The sequence below is a fragment of the Stegostoma tigrinum genome, chromosome 26, assembly GCF_030684315.1.
Source record: "Stegostoma tigrinum isolate sSteTig4 chromosome 26, sSteTig4.hap1, whole genome shotgun sequence".
NCBI classification, from domain to species: domain Eukaryota; kingdom Metazoa; phylum Chordata; class Chondrichthyes; order Orectolobiformes; family Stegostomatidae; genus Stegostoma; species Stegostoma tigrinum.
Genome location: NC_081379.1, coordinates 46,715,716 through 46,736,837, shown reverse-complemented (window position 1 = coordinate 46,736,837; position 21,122 = coordinate 46,715,716). Strand labels below are relative to the sequence as shown.

General features: G+C 42.3%; 1 protein-coding gene across 3 annotated transcripts in view; it reads right to left on the bottom strand.

Moving 5' to 3' along the window:
- Positions 1 to 20,325, bottom strand: part of eif4enif1 (eukaryotic translation initiation factor 4E nuclear import factor 1) — a 54,971-nt gene extending 34,646 nt beyond the window's left edge. For all 3 annotated transcript variants that reach the window (XM_048556445.2, XM_048556446.2, XM_048556447.2), the window contains exons 1-5: positions 19,888 to 20,325; positions 19,279 to 19,402; positions 9,085 to 9,158; positions 2,891 to 3,024; positions 327 to 610 (exon numbers count right to left, since the gene is read on the bottom strand). In XM_048556445.2, the coding sequence (XP_048412402.2) occupies positions 327 to 610; positions 2,891 to 3,024; positions 9,085 to 9,158; positions 19,279 to 19,398 (612 nt within the window). In that variant the 5' untranslated portion in view covers positions 19,399 to 19,402; positions 19,888 to 20,325. The remainder of the gene's footprint in view (positions 1 to 326; positions 611 to 2,890; positions 3,025 to 9,084; positions 9,159 to 19,278; positions 19,403 to 19,887) is intronic.
- Positions 20,326 to 21,122: the final 797 nt, after the last annotated feature.

Sequence of the window (21,122 nt, the reverse complement as noted above, 5' to 3'; positions counted from 1 at the left end):
TAGCTTTAAGAAGTGTGACTTGTCTCCATGTTAGCATCAATTTTGCAATTACATTAAGATCACGGGGAAGCTAATCAACTGTCTGGTCAAAAACCCAACACTATCTTTTTAGTCAGCTTGTCTGATAGGGTCAGGAGTCCCAGCTACCACATTCATTGTCACATCCCATTGTGAGCCCCACCTCAGACAGTATTAAAGCAGGCAAAATCAGTTACAAGTGACCTTGAATTTATTATTCAAGCTACATTTTTCAGCCCATAATTACTACTGGCTTCTGTAATACTCAAGGTGGTATAGATGTCAAGTGAAACATGACCAAATCTAACCCGAAAACGTTTTTCCTTGTAATCTCTTCCCTCGCGCACATCTCTGTCACGCAAATCTTTGTCTCGGCCATCTCGATCAAAGGTTCTTGATGCAATTATCCGTCCACTGCCAATTCGCCGCTGGGCACCCAATCCACGGGAATTTTCGTTTTCTTTATTTTCTAGTGGGCTTCCAGATCTCCGGGAGTTTGAAGTACTAATCACATGACAGCCTCCACCAAAGCTCCGGCGCTGTGGACTGAGCACAACATCAATATCTTCTTCTTTGATTCTCTCACGTGGATCTGGACACCAGACAAATAATTGTTACTTGTACAGCAAGGATCTAGGAGTTAAAGAACAGCCTGCTTTAAAGAATCATTTGCTACTTCTCTTCAATTTATCACCCTGCCAAAAAAAAAAAGACTGCCAAAAACACTCATTCAATCTTAAGTCTTAAGTGAGAACTCATTAGATGCGCAAAATGGCAGCATCAACACCATGGTCCTCAAATCAGGAGTACTCAACAGACCAGTGATTGAAAAGGTAGCTACATGGTCTAGTTTAGCAGCAGCAACACATTACACAACAGGACTCATTTGCTGAATGCCTCCACCCAAGTCTAGAACAAACTGGCATTTTCCAATCCAACAAATAAGAAAACATAGTTAAACTTAGCATACTTTGCCAGGTATTTTGAGAAAGAAAACAATCTTTGAGAATAAACAAATGCAGTGGATCCAATACAGATGTTTAAGTGATAAACCTCAAGGCTATGAAAATTCTGAAGTCACTCCAAAAAAGGATTCCCAGCAGCACTCAAGTAGATTTACATAAACATGAAGCACAAGTCAAAACAATCAAACATATTTGATTATATTAGATTCCCTACAGTGTGGGAACAGGCCCTTTGGTCCAACAAGTCCACACCGCCCCTTGAAGCATCCCACCCAGACCTATCTCCCTATAACCCACACACCCCAAACACTTACGGGCAATTTAGCATGGCCGATCCACCTAGCCAGCACATCTTTGGACTGTGGGAGGAAACCCATGCAGACACAGGGAGAATGTGCAAACTCCATACAGACAGTCGCCCGAGGCTGGAATCGAACCTGGGTCCCTGGTGTTGAGGCCGCAGTGCTAACTACTGAGCCACAGTGCTGCCATTATTCCAATTAGTATTGTTAGACTGTTCAGTTAGGTGTGGTTCCTTTGATTCCCTATAAAGTTTTTGGTCAGCCTCCCTCTTGTCCCTTGCCCTATAGACAGAACGTTCTAATTCACCATCAATATCCTTTTTTACAAGTCAGTTGCATCTGCCTCATCTAAACCCAAAAGGTTGACACAGATCAGGCTAATAAAAAGTGTGTTCAGGAACATTCAGCATGACAAGATCAAGCAGAACCTAGGCAGGTGGACATAGTGTGCATGAATAATGCAGACTCAGTCCCTGTTACCTTTTTTTGCTTGTCTACAATGTCTCTGCAAGATGCGAATAATAACTCTCACCATTTACCTATAAAGTGCCAATTCCAGTCAGTGACTGGGAGACCAAATCAGCAAGCCAAAGTACAGTGTGCATACACAATAGAATTGTAAAGGACTTGGAAAGATGATCTACAATCAGAAGACACCTAATTGAATCCCAGAGTCATGCTACTAAAAAGTGCTCCTACTTTACCTCCATCTGTAAGCATGGATATTTACATTTGTTTGTATTGGCATGTGTAGTGGTCTACATTTATGAAGTTGGTCATATTCATTCAATTAGAACAGATTCGCAATTCATACTTTTACTACAAACTAGGTGTGTTTTCGGTTAACTGGATGTGATTAGACAAGGAAACTGGGGAAGTGTGCAAGTTGATTCCATTAATTTGAAAAAGCAATGTAGTTAGTACTTGGCAAATGTACACTCCGTTTGATGCTGTCAAACTCAAGGATCACATGGGAACATCACTTCCAGCACGTACACCCTCCAAGCCTTGGATAGCATTGTACTTGCTTCATTTTCACTGGCTCAAAATCCTCTAATTGTCTAACAATATCTGCTCCCATGGATTACTGACTCAAAAAAGCTCACCACTACCTTCAAGGGCAAGGATGCTGACCGTGTAAGCAACATTCAGAGCAAATAAGTAAGTGTGATTGAATCGAGTTCCCTTAGCCATCATGAAGATTGGAATTTGTCTCTGTAGAATTGATTCAGGCGTCTGGATTTCTGGTCCAGTAAAGATCTGAGCAATACAGATGCATCACCTGTCAAGTTAACGTGCATGTTTTTTTTTAAAGAAACTGAACATTTAAGGGTCTTAATGTTCAAAATAAAAAAAGTGCCAAGTGTACTGGTTCAATACCAGGCTTTAATGTCACAGCACAGCTGGGGAATTAAGTCACCCAAGGTTAAGGGCCAGAAGCATGATGCCAAGATAGTAGCAATAAAGCTCATTGCTATCTGTAGACACTGGTAAATTCAGAACAAATACACAGTCCACTTATAGGATATCAACTTAAATATAAAATCTTGCCACAAAAGCAAAACATCAACTGTAGTGAAACAAACATGACTCTGACTCAGTCACCTGCCATTCTCCGTTTGAGAACTGCTCTGTCCAGATCTGAAGAATAATCCTTCTTTGTCCCATCTGTTGGTGAACTCCTGCCTGAGCTGGGGTACAAGGATGCGTGCCATTTCTCAGGGTCCCAGATACCTTCACTATAGAAAACACAAGCACAAAAACTCAGACATAAAACTGTTTGTTAAATGAGTCCGTTTTCAAAAGCTGTTTTATTCATCCTGCACACTTTGAAGCTAGGATGTGTCAACAACGTGAGGCAACTCCATTCTTAATTACCTTATATTGCTACAGCAGCCTGGTGAAGTTCACTAGAGAGCCATTTTGCAGTGGCAAGGTGAAAAAGTAATTTGGCAGTTACCAAAGACCAATCAGACATTGGAACTACAGAAGTCTCAAAATAAAGATCAACAAAACAGATCTATCAGAAAGTAAACTTATCTGGCCAAGTTAATTAAATACCCAAGTGTAAGCATACACCCTTTAAATATAAATCCCTAAAACAGCTATTCACACCAATACATGAACAAAAATCAAAAACCCACTTGCCAAGAAAACATTGAGCCAGTTAGTTCTTCTAATGGGACAAATAAAAAGGTGTGGAATAATCATCTGGCTGAACTTTGTTTTTTCAGATAGGTGTCAAGCATGGTCAGTTGTTTCTGGAATGAGAGAATCCTACACTGTGAAAGAGACACTGCTCAGCCCATCAGATCTGCAAAGCTTTGAGGAGATCTCACCTTAACTCCATCACCCCACTTGACGATGGCTAACAGCCCACATACAACAGGCAATTTAAGAATAAAGCACAGAAACATGTCCTTCAACAACCACCACCACCTCACCCTAAGCCACATTCATTTACAGACGAACACGTATCCCTAGTAACTGACCTCTCCACGGGGTGTGTGGGAGGGGGCTCACTTTCAGTCATTCACAATCTTATGATCATCCATCAGGTTGCCTCCATTCCCCTGCATTCTGGTGAAAATCATCACAGCCTATCCAACCATTCTTCATTGCTAACATCCCAGTAAATATTTATTGTACCCTCTCCAAAGCATCCATATCCTTCTGGTAGAGTGATGACCGGAACTATACACAATATTCCAAGTGAGGCCTGACTCAAGTTCTAAAAAGCTGCAGCACAACTTGTCTATCTTGCACTCAGTGCCCCTTCCAATGGAAGCAAGCACACCATAAGCCTTACTATCTTATGTGCCTGCAGTGCCACCTTCAGTCATTTGTAGGCTTGCACATTCAGATCCCTCTGCATATCAATAATCAAAAAGGTGCTGCCATTCAATGTATGTTTTCCACCTCTACTTGACTTCCAAAATGCATCACCTCCCATTTGCCCAGATTAAACTCTGCCATTTTTCCACCCATGCCTTCAACCAATCTATAAACTGTGTACTGACAACTCTAATCTTTGTTGCATCCACAAACTTACAAAATGAGACCAGCCATGTTTTCCCTCCAGCTCATTTACCTAGATTATAAATAGAGGTTGCAGCACTGATCTCCGAGAACACTAGTCACAGCCTTCCATTCTGAAAAACATCCTTCCATCCTGTATGACCGAGTCCAGATGCTGGCATCTGATTTTGGTTTTTGTATCAGTCTGCCGTGAGGCTTTCTTGAAGGCCACGTAGACAGTATCATTTCCCCTCGCCTCAATCATAGTTACCTCTAAAACTTAAATTAGTGAGGCACAATCTCCCCTGCACAAAACCATGCATCTATTACTAAGTCCTTTTCCTTCTAAATGCTTATAGATCTTGTCAGACTCTTTTCCAATAAACTTTCCTTCTACCAATGTGGGACTCAAGTCTAATTTCCAGGATTATCCCAGCCACCCTTTGTAAATAATGAGACAACATTGGCTATTCTCCAGTCCTTCTGACCTCACCTGTGGCCAAAGAGGATACAAAGATGTCAGCCAATGTCCCAGGGATTTGTTCTCTCACCTCCCTCAATATCGTGGGGAGATCCCATCAAGACTTGGGGACTTGTCTATTTTAATATTCAGACAGAAAATACCTCTTCCTTTTTAATAGAAAGCTTGGCTAGAAACTCAACACTCCCTTCCAAGGGAATTCTCCACTAGTGCCTTCTTTTTGGTGACTACCCAAGTATTCGTTTACAACCTCAGCTAAGTCTTCTGGTTCCACACAGCTTGTCTCCTTTGTCCTTGATTGAGCCAACCCTTTCCCTAGACACTCTGCTTTTTAATATAAATTTATAAAGACTTAAGATGCTCCCCAATCCTACCTTCTATAAATTTTCACGACTCCTTTTAGCCCTTCCAATAGCTTGTTTAAGTTCTTTCCTACTTTCTTTATATACTTCAATAGCTTCATCAGTTCACATCCTCCAAAACCTTACACATGCTTCCTTTTTCTCTATCTGATCTCTGGTCATCCAATGTTCACATAACTTGGGACTATTTCCTTCATTATTGCAGGAGGATGATGTTCCTGAACTCTGAACTGCTGTTTGAAATACTGCCACATATCCCATGTAGATTTACCCTCAGCCACCTCCCAAAATTCTGCAGTTCCTGCTTAATGCTCTACATTTTGTCAATTTAACACCTAGGATGGACAGAGAAACTTGAACACTATTTCATCTGGGCTTCCCAAGTGGTTGCTGGACTTCAAGGAACAAATCAAACCCTTAAACAGCCTGGATGCACTTTTCAAAGAAAGAAATATTCTTAAGAGGATAATGAAGTTCTGTTTGAAAGATTAGATTTCAAGATAAGAGATCAGACACCACTTTACCATTAGGTCTCTCATTGGCATTTAAAACTTCATTCCACAATGTAATATTCTTGAATATTCCAATTTAGAGATTATCTTACGATCAGATTGAATTTGACTTTTGGGTGGGAATGAACACAATATTGCAAATTCCTCCTTGTTTTACTGTCTCTAAAATAAGCGGTTTTGTTCTGTGGGTTACTATTCTATCACCACGTCTTTGATTCTAGAGCTTTAGATGTTTTAAAACATTGTAATTCTCATCCATAAAGATCTTGAAGGCAGTTACTTCTAAACGGGAGCGTTTCTCAATTTTTCCCTCATTCAAGATGTGCAAACCAATCTCCATGTTTGAGTCATCACCCTGAACTATGAAGGAATCTGCACAAGAATTTCAGTTTTTCAGACAATGACAGGACACTAATTCAACAGGGAAACTGTGCACTGTAAATTCAGAAAACTTTGCCACCCATTTACAGATCCAAGGCTAGGAGACCGTCAACCAACACAAGTACCTCAGGAGCTTACAATGTCAGCTGGTAAGCCACCCCAAATACCACTCCAACTAGAATCACCCTACCCATTCTGACATTGGCTTGCACAGTTATGCAGAGGTGAATGATGGAAGTCTCAGCTGCCATTGACAGGTTCACCAGGTTAACAGCAAGTCTGATTGGTTGCTAATGGTCTGGAATGCCTTCCTGGCTCCTACACAATCTTCAAATGCAGTTGTAGCATTTTGAACCTAAGAGGGCATGCTTGCATGTCTTCCACAGCAAGGATATCTTCGTTACTGTGAGGTAGCACTGCAGCATCACAGCAGAGACTCAAGTTTGATTCCATCCTTAGTGGATATGTGGGGAGTTTGAATGTTCTAAGTCTGCATGAGTTTTCTTCCAGTTCAAAAGACATAGGTGAGGTGGACTGGGTGTGCTAAATTGCCCAGAGTGTCCAGGGATGTGCGAGCTAAGTGAATTAGCTACAGGAAATGCAGGGTTACACAAATAGGGTAGGGGTAGTCTGGTTCAGGGTGGACTAAGATAACTGGTCTACTGCCACACCATCGGATCCTATAATTTGAGCACTATCCTAAGTAGTACATACTATTTGTTTGAGGAGTCCATTATTTTTGTTTAATCAGGCACCCAGAGGTCCTGGTAGCAATTTGAAGCAGTTTTCCCATACCTCACTGTTTCTGTAGTGTCAGGGCCATTTTTCCAATGGGATCAGACCATTCCTCATTTAGTACATGCACAGTAGTGATTGATAGCTGCAAGGGTGGTGGAGATGCAACAAAAATCTTGCAGCTGCTCCTGGAATTGCGTGCTTAAAGACTTTATAGTTTAGTACAGGCATTATATTTAACTAATAGAAAACATTTGGATAAGTCCATGAATAAGAAAGATTTTGGTGGTGGGGTGGTGGAGTGTGAGCCAGTAGCAGGCAGGTGGGACTAGCTTAGTTTGGGATTTTGTTTGGCATGCATTGGTTGGACCAAAGGTCTGTTTCCGTACTGTATGTCTATGACCTTCAAGGACTGCTGTTATCCCCATCTTTGGTATTATGACACTTTGGTACTTTGACCCTTTCTGGGCTCCCCCTCCAGAATGTCCTGCAGCTGCTTGGAGACATCCAGGACCTAGTACCACGGAGACAGCACTATCCCAGTGTCTTAGTCACAGCCACAAACACCTATTCCCCTTACAATTATAGGGGATTCAATTGTATCATATCATTTGTGCCTCTCTCCCTCCATCCATCTGCAATAGACCCACCCATGGGCCATGAATTTGGCTGCTGCCATTATCCCCTTACATGGGCACATCTTTGCCCTATGGAAGGATGTCAGAGCATCTGGCAGAAATCCAGTCAGACACAAGGAGAATATGCAAACTCCACACAATTGCCCAAGGATGGAACCAAACCAGGCTCCCTGGCACTGAGGTGGCAGTGCTAACTCAAACTTCTCTAGGATACCCTGTAGAGGATCCTTCCAGATATTGCTCAAAAGAATGATCAGTTTTCACAATCGAATTCACAAGGTTGTATCTAGCAACAACATTACTAAGCTGGAAGGCTCCTTTTCTTGAGCCACTGGATTAACAAACATTAGTCAAAGCAGTGAGTAAGAGCTGATGGCTGTAAACTGTCTCCTTTGAGCAAATAGTTACAAGAGACAGGAGGCTACCAAAAAAAGGTACCTTATTCAAAGTTTGCCATGACTGCTTATCGACTTCTCAAAAGTATTCAGTTGCCTACAATCCTTCAAAACAGGTCCACAAAAACTAAACATGAAGCCCACGTAACTGTTAGTTACAGAATCATTGTCACCTTAAATCCTTGCTCACATTTTCCACAGGGACCCTTCCCTCCGGACACCCTGGTCCATGCTTCCGACATCCAAAACCTCCCTATGGCACCTTCCCCTGTAACCAGTGAAGGTGCAACACCTGTCCATTTACCTCCTATTCATCCTCCCAGCCCAATTGCTAGCAACTCTTGTCTGTTCATCCAACTGTCTCTCTCTCTGGGCTCTATCCTATCATTTACTCCCTACCCCACCCACCTCCCTATTTTCTGCATATAAACTGGCATTTTCCCAGCCACCATCAGTTCTGAGGAAGGGCCACCAGACCAGAAACGTTAACTTTTCTCCTCCAGATGCTACCAGACCTGAGCTTTTCCAGCCATTTTGTTTTGGTTCTGATTAACAGTACCATGGTTCTTTTGGTTTTTATTCCTATTTTCAAAACTCATTTAACAGCTATTAACCCATCTCTCCATAATATCTGATCCCAGATTCCCAGCTGCTCAAGCCTGACATAGAACTTATGTTCAATTTGGCAAAAATCTAAATCCCAGGTTTCCAATCATCAAATGAGAGACTAAGCTTTTTTTGGGACACAGACCAGTCATGAACTGGAAGATTGGAGCCACTTTGCTGTACAGCTGGACTCAAGGCTCTACATTGTTGACCACACAGTTGTATGGGTACCATTGGAGTTCACCTGCATGCAACTACAACATGGAGATCCTACCCCACCTACCTAAAATGGAGTTGTTCATTTTTAAAAAAAAAAAAAATCAGGTCACAGCACTATGTTCAAAATTCAGGGTCAAACATGAGATTGTATTACCTAATTAAGATAGCAGACAGCACTCCATAGACAGCAAGTTTTCTGAAGTAAAGCTGTTGGGGTGGGCAGGAACAAACACTGAAGGTGCATTCATCACTTTAGAAATTTGGGCACTATCTTAGAACAAAATGCACAAACAGTATTTTTTTTAAATTTGAATGCCAAATCAATTTAAGAACCAGCTATGTTTATAAAAACTGATTTGACTGGATTGTTCAAATGTCATGCATTTCAGCCTGAAAGACTTTGGAATCTACTTAACACCAGCAACTTTTGAACTGCTTATGTTAAGATTTACCTGTCATATTTTTCCAGAAGGCATGCTGGTCTCCGCTTGGCATATGGATAGTCCTTGATTTCCAGTAATTTTTCCTGCAAGAAAAAAGCACACAAAATAATGATTTTATTGTCTACCTTGCATGAATGCTTAAAAACCAAAAAAAAACTTTTAATTGCAAATATTTTATAATGTATATGTTAGAATATTACAGGCAAAGGACTTGCTTCAATCATATTTAACACTGGCAGACTGACACCAAGTGTGCCGTGCAGTTCTGGTCCCCTTCATCAAGGAAGGATATAATATCACAAAAGGAATGCAATGGAGGTTTCACCATACAATTCCAGAGGTGGCAGCATTATCCTTGGAGGATCAATATAGGATTCTGGGCCCACATTCTCAACCTTCTAGCAGAAATGAGTTATGTTAATATACAGAATTCTGTATAAGAGGGACAGAAAGTTGTGATACAGGCAGTACGTTGGCAATACTACCTTAAATGATATCTTGACTCAACAGTTCCAGACTAAAAAGACAAGCCAAGCCATTAAAAACCACAGCAGGATCAACTTCAGAGGGTTGATAAGTCAATTTTCTACTCCAGAAGACTGAGAAACCTAATTCATTCAGTTCACAGGTTGACAAATATATAACTTCCAATGGTTTCAAGGGATTATGGAGAAAAGTACATTTGGCAAAGATAATTAGCCAATAACCAAGAGCAGCACAGCAAAGGGCTTGATGGCCAAATGTCTGCCCTGACAGCTTCAGCAGATAGTGCTGTCACCTTCATTCCACCCCCAATATCAATTCCTACTTCCTGTTAGTAGGCCATTCGGCTAAAACCAAACATCTCCCCTTGAAGGATAATTGCTATTTGGTCTGCAGTATTGTACATCTGGTGTCAGATTCAAATTGGTTGAGGTGTGGCAAAGATATATGTAAATCAAAACTTGAACTCAAAATTTAGGAGAAAACTGGATTGCAGGCTGTCGCTTAGACAGTCTAGTCAGGTTTTGGGGGAAGCAGAATTAAAATACCTATTCAACATCCAGTGAACCAGGTGATGCAAAAACAATTGTGTAGATGTTGATGATAATGGATTCTACAGCATCTGCAGTTCCCAAAATAACAGTGTTGAGCTGGATGAACATAGCAGGCCAAGCAGCGTCTCAGGAGCACAAAAGCTGACATTTTGGGCCTAGACCCTTCATCACCAAATATCAGCTTTTGTGCTCCTGAGATGCTGCTTGGCCTGCTGTGTTCATCCAGCTCCACACTTTGTTATCTTGTGTAGATATTGAACCAGCTGCACCCAATGCTGAAGTAAACTCAGTGGACTTAAAACAAATTCACATCTGGTCTGCAGGCTGCAATGTTCAAAACAAGCTGGAAGAATCTTAGCTTTTTCTGGACAGTTTAGCATAAACCAGGAATTAGCATTCACTTTTTTAAAAAAAGTGTTAAACTGCATATATTTCATCCTGGCATGTCAAGATAATAGCACAATTACCTCTGGTTGCTAGTATTTGGCTTTAAAAATTGGCATCAACAGCACCCAGACTGTGGTCTAAATCTTAATGGGGAAGCCATTAAAATCTGTAGCATGCCACCACTCTCTCCTCCCCCCCCCCCCCCCACCACCCCCACCAGTGAAGCCTTCCCAAAACCAATACTAATTCCATTCCTGCATCATGTTCAGATGCCCACCTCCCAACTCAAAGCTTCTGCTGTCTATTTGAAAACTTGACATAGTAGGGATATCGATTAAGTAATGCTCTGGTAACCTTGGGATATTGCACAGGTATGGCATCAACAATTGCATCATTTCTTACAAGAATGCTTAAATGGCACAAAAAAAGTGTACAGGGATACTGGTAACAAGTTAATCATACTACACCAAGGTTCCTTGATATACTGCAAAGTGTGACAAACTTCCAAACAGGAAGCACTTAGTCAACAAGCCCTACAAGTCTGAAACAGCAGTTGAAAATTTACTCGAAATGGTCTCCAGATAACATGGATATTGTTAACTATTTTGTCCTAAATTACTACAGGACACAATCATTCCTAAAAACTTTAACAGCCATGCTGAGTGATTAACAATAGCATTGTCACATTCAACTCTTTGCACTAACTGTGCAAATGCCAACGATAATTCAAGAACATTTTCCAATCTGATCCTGCGATTTGCTTCCAGCTTCAAAACCCATCTAAGGCATATGAAGTACATGATCCATATAGCTGAGCTAATTAGCTGTCCATCACACAACCTGTGTGGAAATTAGATAGCTCAAATCAACCATTTGTAATGCCTGGCATTCAAAACATATCCCTCAGACTACCAATACAATACCATTGAAAAAACTGCTAGTCATGATGTGCAGCTGCAAATATTGTACATTCTCGCCACAAAGATCGTAATCACTAAGTAGTTGCTTCATCAGTACAGTTCACTTAAGGCAGTCCATCCAACTGGAAATTATAGATCTAGAATCTAGATATCTGCACAAGTACAATTTGATCAGTTAATACTGTTTATTGTGCATTGGTTCAGCTACATGCCATGGTTATAAAATGGTCAAAAACTGTTAACTTACGGTGAACTCCCTTAGTACATAAACACTAACATGTTCACAGTTAGGAATCAAATTTATAGATCAAATTACCACTGTTGGGATTTAGTTACTGGTTTCAATTGCACAACAACATTAAAAATGTGTTCAGAATTTGCTATTTTAATGAAATTTGGCCTGGATCCTACTTAAATGGATTGATTTCCACCACTCCCAATATTGAAAGTTATACTTCAGAATTATTAATTTTCACTTCCTTTTAAATAGACTACTTGCCACAAGCCTTTGCTGCAAAGAACACATATTGGAGACCTTGCCTCAACCTCCCTAGCTCCTCAGATATTGCCACTCCAAAAAAGGTACCCAGAGGAATTCCAATTGGGAAACAGGTTATGAATATCAACAAAACAGCACAAGCATTTTACATGATAAACAAAATGCAAAGTGAAAGAAGGATCAGAGGAGTGCATTTGCAATCTTGTGGTGCCCAAGAGGCATTTGGATAAAGCGATGAGCACAAAAAGCACTGAAGTCACACAATCTGAAGAGTTATCAGACTCAAGTTAGCTATTTAGCTTTCCACAGATCTTGCCAGATCAGATTTTCTCCAATAGTTTTTCTCTAAATATTTCCAGCATCAACAGTATGTTGCTTTTATTCAAATTATGCTGAGCATTAAAAAAGCTCAGGCTAGCTCAAGTAAAAGTGTGGAGCTGGAGGAACACAGCAGGCTAGGCAGCATCACTGGAGTAGGAAAGATGTTTTGGGTCAGGACCCTTCAGATGAACAGCCTGCTGTGTTCCTCCAGCTCCACACATCTGACTCCAGCAATCAGCAGTTCTTACTGTCTCTAGGTCACAAGTAGCCCAGTTCTGAATGACATCCTAAAGTGCAACAAGATACTTTGAAAGTTTGCACAGTAGATTTGCTATTGCGGTAGGTGCATGGCCCAGAGATACAGAATAAGAAACGCGATTACCATAAGTGGTTACAAGGACAAGTGGACAGATTTAATATCTGCTCAAGAGATGGAGAAGAGGCTTCAGAGAGTCGCAAGGACTCGAAACTTACTGCCCAAAAGGGGTGGACAAAGTGGAATCAGTTTGAGGAAATCAGATTGCACCGAGAGATAAATTTTATCAAGCTGTAAGGAATGGACACAGCTGGACTGCTCTGCCAAAAGCCATTTTATATATGGGCAGAATGGCCTGTACTGCAAACTCTGCAAGTTCATAGCTCTGAGTGAATTGCAGACTCCCCAAATAGATCAAAGCTGAAATCAGAGCTCATTATGACATCTCCTTGCCTAGAAAGACATGCAACTTCAAGTACTGCACCATACACATGCAGCAATGGGATCCCGAACTGAGCATTAATAAACTCAGCATATTTGAGCACAGTAGTAACAGAGGCAGGGACACCAATTGGCTTTGGCAACCACAGGTCAGGGGTGCCAAGACACACAGCCAATGAGTAAGGGGACATGGGAGGCTCAGCATATGGGGACAGTGGTCAGGTGAGATCGAGAGCACACACAAAAGGGAGTACACACTTGCATCTGTTCCACCATTCAATATGACGAAGGTGCATGCACAAAATGTTTGGCCATTTTATGGTTGTGAATTTTGCAGGCTCACCACTTGCTGGGTGAAAAGATGATTTCTCGTCTTAGTCTTAAAAAATTACTCTGCATTTCCTCCCCCATCATCATGGGCACCCTTCCTGCGTAGTTCTGTTCAAGTTTTATGGGTTTCCCTTAGGTCCTGCCCTCATTCTCAACACCAGAGAATACAATCCTAAGTCAAATCTTAAAATAAAAAGACAATTCAAATCAGTGAGTGAAGAAAAAGGATGTATAGCTGCAATTCATACAGGGCATTGAGTAGGTCACACCTTGAATGTGATATGCAGTTTTGGTCTCCTTAAAGGATGTCTGTACTAAAGAGGTGTAACAATACTGTGCCTTTCAGAGATTTGTTCTGTCCTGATCCTCTTGCATGTTGTCATCAGTGCTGGAATGCCTGCTTCAGAAGCAATTTGGTAAACAGCTTTGTGCACTAGTGTTTTTTTTTAAAAGCTAAGATAAAAAGCAGCATGAATGGATGGAGTCAGGCTCACAGTGACCCAGGCTATTAGTTTCACTTTGTTGAAGCTAGGTTTTGGAGGTGAAACAACTAGACGTAGTTCTCTCCCTCTGCTGCAGAGAAAAGCAGAAGTTCTTTCTGCTGCTAGATGGCTTATTTTTGTATTCTTTTCCCCTAGACTGGAAGGGAGATAGCACATTAGGAAGATCTGTTTTACAAATTTGCTGCTGCCAAGGGCATATTTATGGGGTACTATATTGGAACAGTTGAGTACTTAAACAATGCCTAGTATTTCAATTAAGTTAAAGTTACGCCAATTCTTGTTTGAACTTTAACTGCAAGAATACACTGTTTCACTCAGAGCAGGTAGTGTACCAAATCACACCTGGAACACAGCATCTTATACTTTTCTTTGAGTAAGGAATTTGAGCCTTGATATATATGTTTTTGAGGGGGTTTGGTCGGGTCTGTAAGAGGGAATGCAGTAAAGCTTTACCAAAAAGAAGCTGTGAACTTGAGAGACAAGTCTAAAGGACAATTCCAATGTGTGAAGTTGTACATCTTAGAATGGCACATCAAGATAAACAAACTGGCACACAACAGTGCATACAAATTGTCATGTATAAAACACTTTTGATGCCACAGCCAAAGTCAAAATCCAAGATACCCTAGAGATCAGTGTAAATTCATATTTTATCCCATTTAAAAATAAAAGCATCTCCAGTGTATTGGCTACTTAAACATCAACTAGCTAAGCCAAGCCACGCATGACAATTTAAATCAATGTCAGAGATAACGGGAACTGCAGATTCTAGAGAATCCAAGATAACAAAGCATGAAGCTGGATGAACACAGCAGGCCAAGCAGCATCTCAGGAGCACAAAACCTGATGTTTTGGGCCTAGACCCATCAGAGAGGGGGATGGGGTGAGGGTTCTGGAATAAATAGGGAGAGAGGGGGAGGCAGACCGAAGATGGAGAGAAAAGATGATAGGTGGGGAGGTAGGGAGGGGATAGGACCTGTCAATCTTCCCTGGACTGACAAGGATGTGGGATGAGGTTAGTAGGTAGGAAATGGAGGTGTGGCTTGGGGTGGGAGGAAGGGACGGGAGAGAGGAAGAACAGGTTAGGGAGGCAGAGACAGGCTGGGCTGGTTTTGAGATGCAGTGGGGGGGTGGGGGAATGAGCTGGGCTGATGCCACAATGATGCCACCCAAAGGTTGCAGGAACAGCAACTCATATTCTGCTTGGGAACCCTGCAGCCCAATGGTATCAATGTGGACTTCACCAGCTTCAAGATCTCCCCTTCCCCCACCGCACTCCAAAGCCAGCCCAGTTCATCCCCCTCCCCCCACTGCACCACACAACCAGCCCAGCTCTTCCCCTCCACCCATTGCATCCCAAAACCAGTCCAACCTGTCTCTGCCTCCCTAACCTGTTCTTCCTCTCACCCATCCCTTCCTCCCACCCCAAGCCACACCTCCATTTCCTACCTACTAACCTCATCCCACATCCTTGACCTGTCCATCTTCCTTGGACTGATCTATCCCCTCCCCACCTATCATCTTTTCTCTCCATCTTCGGTCCGCCTCCCCCTCTCCTTATTTATTCCACAACCCTCACCCCATCCCCCTCTCTGATGAAGGGTCTAGGCTTGAAACATCAGCTTTTATGCTCCTGAGATGCTGCTTGGCCTGCTGAACTCAATGTCAGCTTTTGAGAAATTCACAACCACTGTTCTTAAGCTTAAAGTCAAATTTTCTCTTCTGCATTTGCCCATACTTGCTCCCAATCCAGAAAATTTAATCTTAATTAACATAAGGGATTCCCACTACTAAAAATGCCTAAACATGATCTTCATACAGCAACTCTTCAGCTTTACAAGTTATTCAACTAACATTCAAAAGCCCCAAGGGTATTATTTAAATTCAATCTTAAGTCATTCTGCTCCATGCAAAAACAGGGTTGCAGTGTAAATGCACTCCAAGGCACAGGATGCTCAATAGGCATATGACAAACTGGTCTGACATCAATAAAAAGACTAAAAGTAGCTACAATTTCTCCTCATCTGGCAAATGGAAATTCATGATTCATATTCAAAAATGAAGTGAAACAAACTGTCTCCAATAAATTGGCTACTTAAAGACCAAATAGTTAAGCCAAGTCACACAACTTGATAAACTATTCATGAGGATTCATAAAGGCTCCCAGTGACAACTAAACTCAATGTCAGCAATGTTACATTTCCACCCAGACAGGACATCCTGGAGGGCACATCCAGAGGCAAAATGGGTAGAGCTCAAAAATAAAATGGGAACAATCACTGATTGGATTATACTACAGGCCTTTCAACAGCCAAGAGATTGGGGAAAAAACATAGGCAGATTATGGTAAGGTGCAATTAAAAAAGAAGAGTTGTCACAGTGAATGATTAACTTCCCTGGTATCGACCAGGAATCCCTCACAGCAAGAGTTTAGACAGGGTGGAATTTGTTAAGTGGCATCCAAGAGGGTTTCTGAAACAGTGTGGATAATCCAGCTACAGGAGGGGCCATACTGGACATAGGCTTGTTAGGCAAGCCAGGCCAAGTGACAGACCCTTCAGTGGGAGCACATCTTGTTAAGTGATCACAACCCCATAAGTTTTAACTCACTCATTAACTCACTCACTGCCAATATTGGAGTCCAAGATAACAAGGTATGGAGCTGTTGGAATGCAGCAAGCCAGGCAGCTGAGGAGCAGGAAAGCTGACATTTTGGGCCTGGACCCTTCAAAAAAAAAAAAGGAAGAAAGGTCCTGACAAAATGTCGGCTTTCCTGCTCCTCTGATGCTGCCTGGCCTGTGTTCCTCCAGCTCCACACCTTGTCATCCGTTAAGTTTCAAGATAGCTATGAACAAGGATAAGTCAGGACCTTGAGGGAAGGCATAAATTGGGAGAGGGAAAATTACGTCAGTGTTAGGCAGGAGCTAGAGTGTGTTCATTGGGAGGTGCTGTTATCAGGCAAGTCCAGGTTTGACATGTGGGACTTATTTAAAGACCTGCTGGGGACAATTCGAGTCTGGTATGTTCCAATAAAAGGAGGATAAGGATGGCAACGTAAGGGACCCTTGCATAATGAGAGAGTTTGTGAATTTAGTCAGGAAAAAAGGAAAAGACAGAAGGAAAGCTAAAATCAGCTAGAGCCCATGGGGAATACAAGAAAAGCACCCAAGCAGGAAAGTAGGAGACCAAGACAGCATGAAATGATCTTGGCCAGTAGGGTTAAAGAGAATCCCAAAGGTATTCTACAGATCCATTTAAAAAGGAATAGGATACTAGGGAGAGGGTGGGCCACTCAAGGTGAAAGGAGAGAACGTGTGCTTGGAAGCAGATAATATGGGCAAGGCCCTAAATGAGTACATTGCATCAGTATTCACCCAGAAGAATATGGAGAATAGTGAGATGTGTGGACAGCATGCTAAAACACATTGAGATCAAGACAGAAGTGGCATTGATCTCTTGAAGGGCATCAAGGTGGCTAAGTTCCCAGGGCCTAATGGTATCTAGCCCAGATTATTGAGAAAGGCATGACAGGAGATTACTAGGGCCTTGACCAAGATCTTTGTATCCTCACCAGCCACTGGAAAGGCCCCAAAGTACTAAGTGAGTGGCTTGTGTTGGTCCTCTGTTCAAGGAGGGAACTAGAGATAATCCAGGGAACTAAAGGCCAATAGTCTCACGGTGGTTGGAAAGTATTAGAGAGAACTCTTAGGGACAGGATTTATGCACATTTGGAAAAAGCATGGCCTCATTAGGGCCAGTTAGCATTAGCTTTGTGCAGGTCATGTCTTACTAAGATGATTGGCTTTTGAGATGGCCACAAAGGCGATTGAGGGTATTCAGTGGATGTTGTTTACATGGATTTTAATAAGGCTTTCAACAAAGATCCCTCATGGTAGGCTCATCTAGAGGATTAAGTTGCATGGGATCCACGGTGACTTGGCCACATGGATTCAGAAGTGGCTGGCCTATAGAAGCAAGAGGGTATTGGTAGCATCTTCCAGGCTGGAGATCCATGACTAGTGGTGTTCCACAGAGAATCTGCACTGGGACCTCCGCTGTCTGAGATTTATATAAGTGAATTGGATGAAAGTGTAGATGGATAGGTTAGCAAGTTTGCAGCTGATATAAAGATCGGTGGCGTTAGAGATGGTGTAGAAGTTTGTCAAAGGACAACAGGATATGGGCAGAGAAATGGCAGATGGCGTTTAATCTGGGTAAGTAAGGTGCTACACTTTGGGAGATCAAGTGTTAAGGAAACATAGCTGGTGGCATGACTCTTAACACCTTTGATGTACAGGAGGATCTTGTGGGTTCAAGCCCATAGCTCCCTGCAATTAGCCAAGTAGATAGGATGGTAAAGGTGGCATAAGCATGCTTGACTTCATTGTGGGGAATTGTGTAGGAGAATCAGAATTTCATGTTACAGCTTTTAAGATGTTGATTAGGCCACAGTATTGCAGTCAATTCTGGTCACCACGTTACAGGAAAGATGCAGGGGCTTTGGAGAGAATGCAGAGGTGGTTTACCAAGATGCTGCCTGGACAAGAGGTTTTTAGAGTGGCTAGAAAAACTCAGTCTCTGCTACTCAAAAAGGAAAACAAAGGGGAGACCTGATACAAATCTATAAGATTGTGACGCATGGATAGAGTTGAAATGTCTAATACTAGGGGGCATGCATTTAGGGTAGGAGTGGGGAGTTCAGTGGAGACAGCAGGAGCAAATTTTTTTTAAAAAGTACAAGTCTGGAACACTGCCAGGGTGGAGGAGGAGGCAGATAGATGCATTTAAAAAAGGACTTTCAGACAAGGACATGAATATGCAAGGAATAAAAGGCATATGGACCAACAGCAGACAGAAGGGATTAGTTTAATTTGGTGTCATGTTTCACACATGATCATGGGTTGAAGGGACTCTCGTACAGTTTTGTGTTGTACTGTTTTAATACTTTAGATCAAATCCTAAAATAAACTTGCCTAACAGCACTTGAGCTACAAAAAAAAAAAGGCAGTTTACCACCAGCTTCAAGGGGCAGTTGGAGCTTGGTATTTCTCAAAGTGTAGCCAGCAGTACTCAGATGTTAAGCAGAAAGTTAAAGGCAGATGATGCTTGATACTTGGAAAATAGAGGTTGAGTGGGTCACGCTACCCATACTTTCACAGTTCATTAAAACAGCGACTGCTGTTACATGACATCACACCACAAAATGGTTTTTAGTCATACCTCAAAACTTTGGTCAATTGCTATTGACTTGTGTCCACTCAGCTGCACCAAGTTAAACAGAATCTTCCAATTTTGCTACAGCTGGACACAGTCATCAAGACAAATTCTTGAACAGAATTTGTTCTATCTATTAATCATGATCCATCAACTTGACAAGTATAGCCATTACTAAAACAAAAATAAATACTTGCAAGCTGTAAGATCCAAAACAAGTTTAAGATGTCAACCACATCAGTTCCATGAAATGCATTTTAAATATTAACCCTAGCTATCACCACGTAATCCATACCTTTGAATATCGATACGGTTTCTTCATAACACAGATTTTTGGTAGATTAACTAATGGCTCTCCATTTTCTTCAATCCATTCTTTTTTATCCATGGCTGCCACGGAGGGCTTTGTGAACATGTCCCTTCAAACGAAAACAAAGCTTCAAACTCAGTCAATTCGAACATTTAAAGCTACTGCACTTTAAAAAAAGAACCCAAGTCAGTTCGGAACGCAGTTAAAAGCTACAAAAGAAATTTAATTTCCATTCCATCAACTACTGTTGCGCTAGTAGTGTTACACTATCGTACAGCACAGACATCCAAGTAGCAATTGCGCAGGTTTGTCTCCTCACCCACTGGGAGAACGCAACTGCAACCCGTTCTCCCTTTGAAAATTTTTCAGTTTTGAAACAAGACGGCTTGCGAAAAAGGTAAAATTATCCCGACTTCACCACAGCCAAGGCACACTAGGAACAAATGGCCAGCTATTTCATTTGACGTCGCAGGAACCCATAAACAAAACGTGATATAAACAGGACGGGACAAAAAAAAACACACAGTTTGCTTCACCTGGTACAAAGACCGAGGCTAGTCGATGTTTTGCATGATAAACCATACAGACACACACCTGACAGAGAGATTCCGAGGCTGACAGTTCAGGCCTCGGACTGAGGAAGTTTGCCCGGGTGAGAAGGAGTGGGGATGAAAAAAAGACGTCCGGCTGCCCTGCCGGTCACCAGGTCCGGGCCGAGCGGAGAGAGTGCGCGAGGAGGGAGAACGGCCCGCCCGCCCGCTCCGGGCACTGGAGGGGTTTTTTTGGGTGGGTTGGGGGTTTGGTCAGACCCCGGCGCCACCCTAAAGACTGACTCCCGAAGACAGGAGGCAAAGGGTAGGCTTCTTCCCCGGGAGGGGGAAGTGAGTATGGAGGAAAGGGGAGGGGGTTACGGACACTCGGCCCCTCGCTTGCCGCCTCTCCCGCTCTAGCCTGAGCCGGAGCCGACGGAACCGGCCTGTGTCCCGAAGCCCGGCAACAGCCGCTTCGCGCACCCGGATGTACAGACCAACCGCCTGCCTGTCCCCACAACCAAAACAGAAAAAAACAAACACACAAAAAAAAGCCACAAGACCCGCACTTTCCTTTTTTTAAAAAAAAAAGCGCTTTCGATTACACTTTTAATAATTTTGTTAAGACCCCCTCTTCGTCCTCAAAAGGGAAAGGGCCCACAAGCAACTAGGATTGACGACTATATTTCAGACAATAGAACCAATCAGAGCGGAGGAGGCGGGGCAAGACCACAACGTCATTGGGTTAATCCCATTCACTTTTTCGTCTGATTGACAGTGATACCGGAAGTGGGCGGCTGAGTGCTGTCAGAGGCTGTCTATTGAGTAGGGCAGCCAAATGGAGCGTTCAGAGCAATCACATCATCCTGGATGATTAAATTTAATTCATCTCACATGTCATGGCCAATATCAGACGATATTGTTAATGCTTCTTTCTCCTCAACCACTGACCCCCCTCCCTGTGGAATTTCTTTCCCCACAAATTACTGTGTCACTGATTTTAGTCAAGGTAGTACTGAATAGATTTTTGTAAATGGAGTCAACAACTCTGGACCACATAGAGGAAAGTGGAGTGGAGATCACAACATGTCAGCAAATCAGCTTTCCCAAAGAGTCCCTAGTCTGGCATACATAAAAATGCACAGCAAGCCTCTGGACAATGTGGATCATTTCCCATACCTTGGAAGCTTCCTCTTGGTGCAAACAGACATTGACAATGAAATCAAACATTGACTCCAATAAACCATTGCAACTTGAGGAACAGAAAGTCCAGCAAATCCATTGCCAAGCTCATGCTAT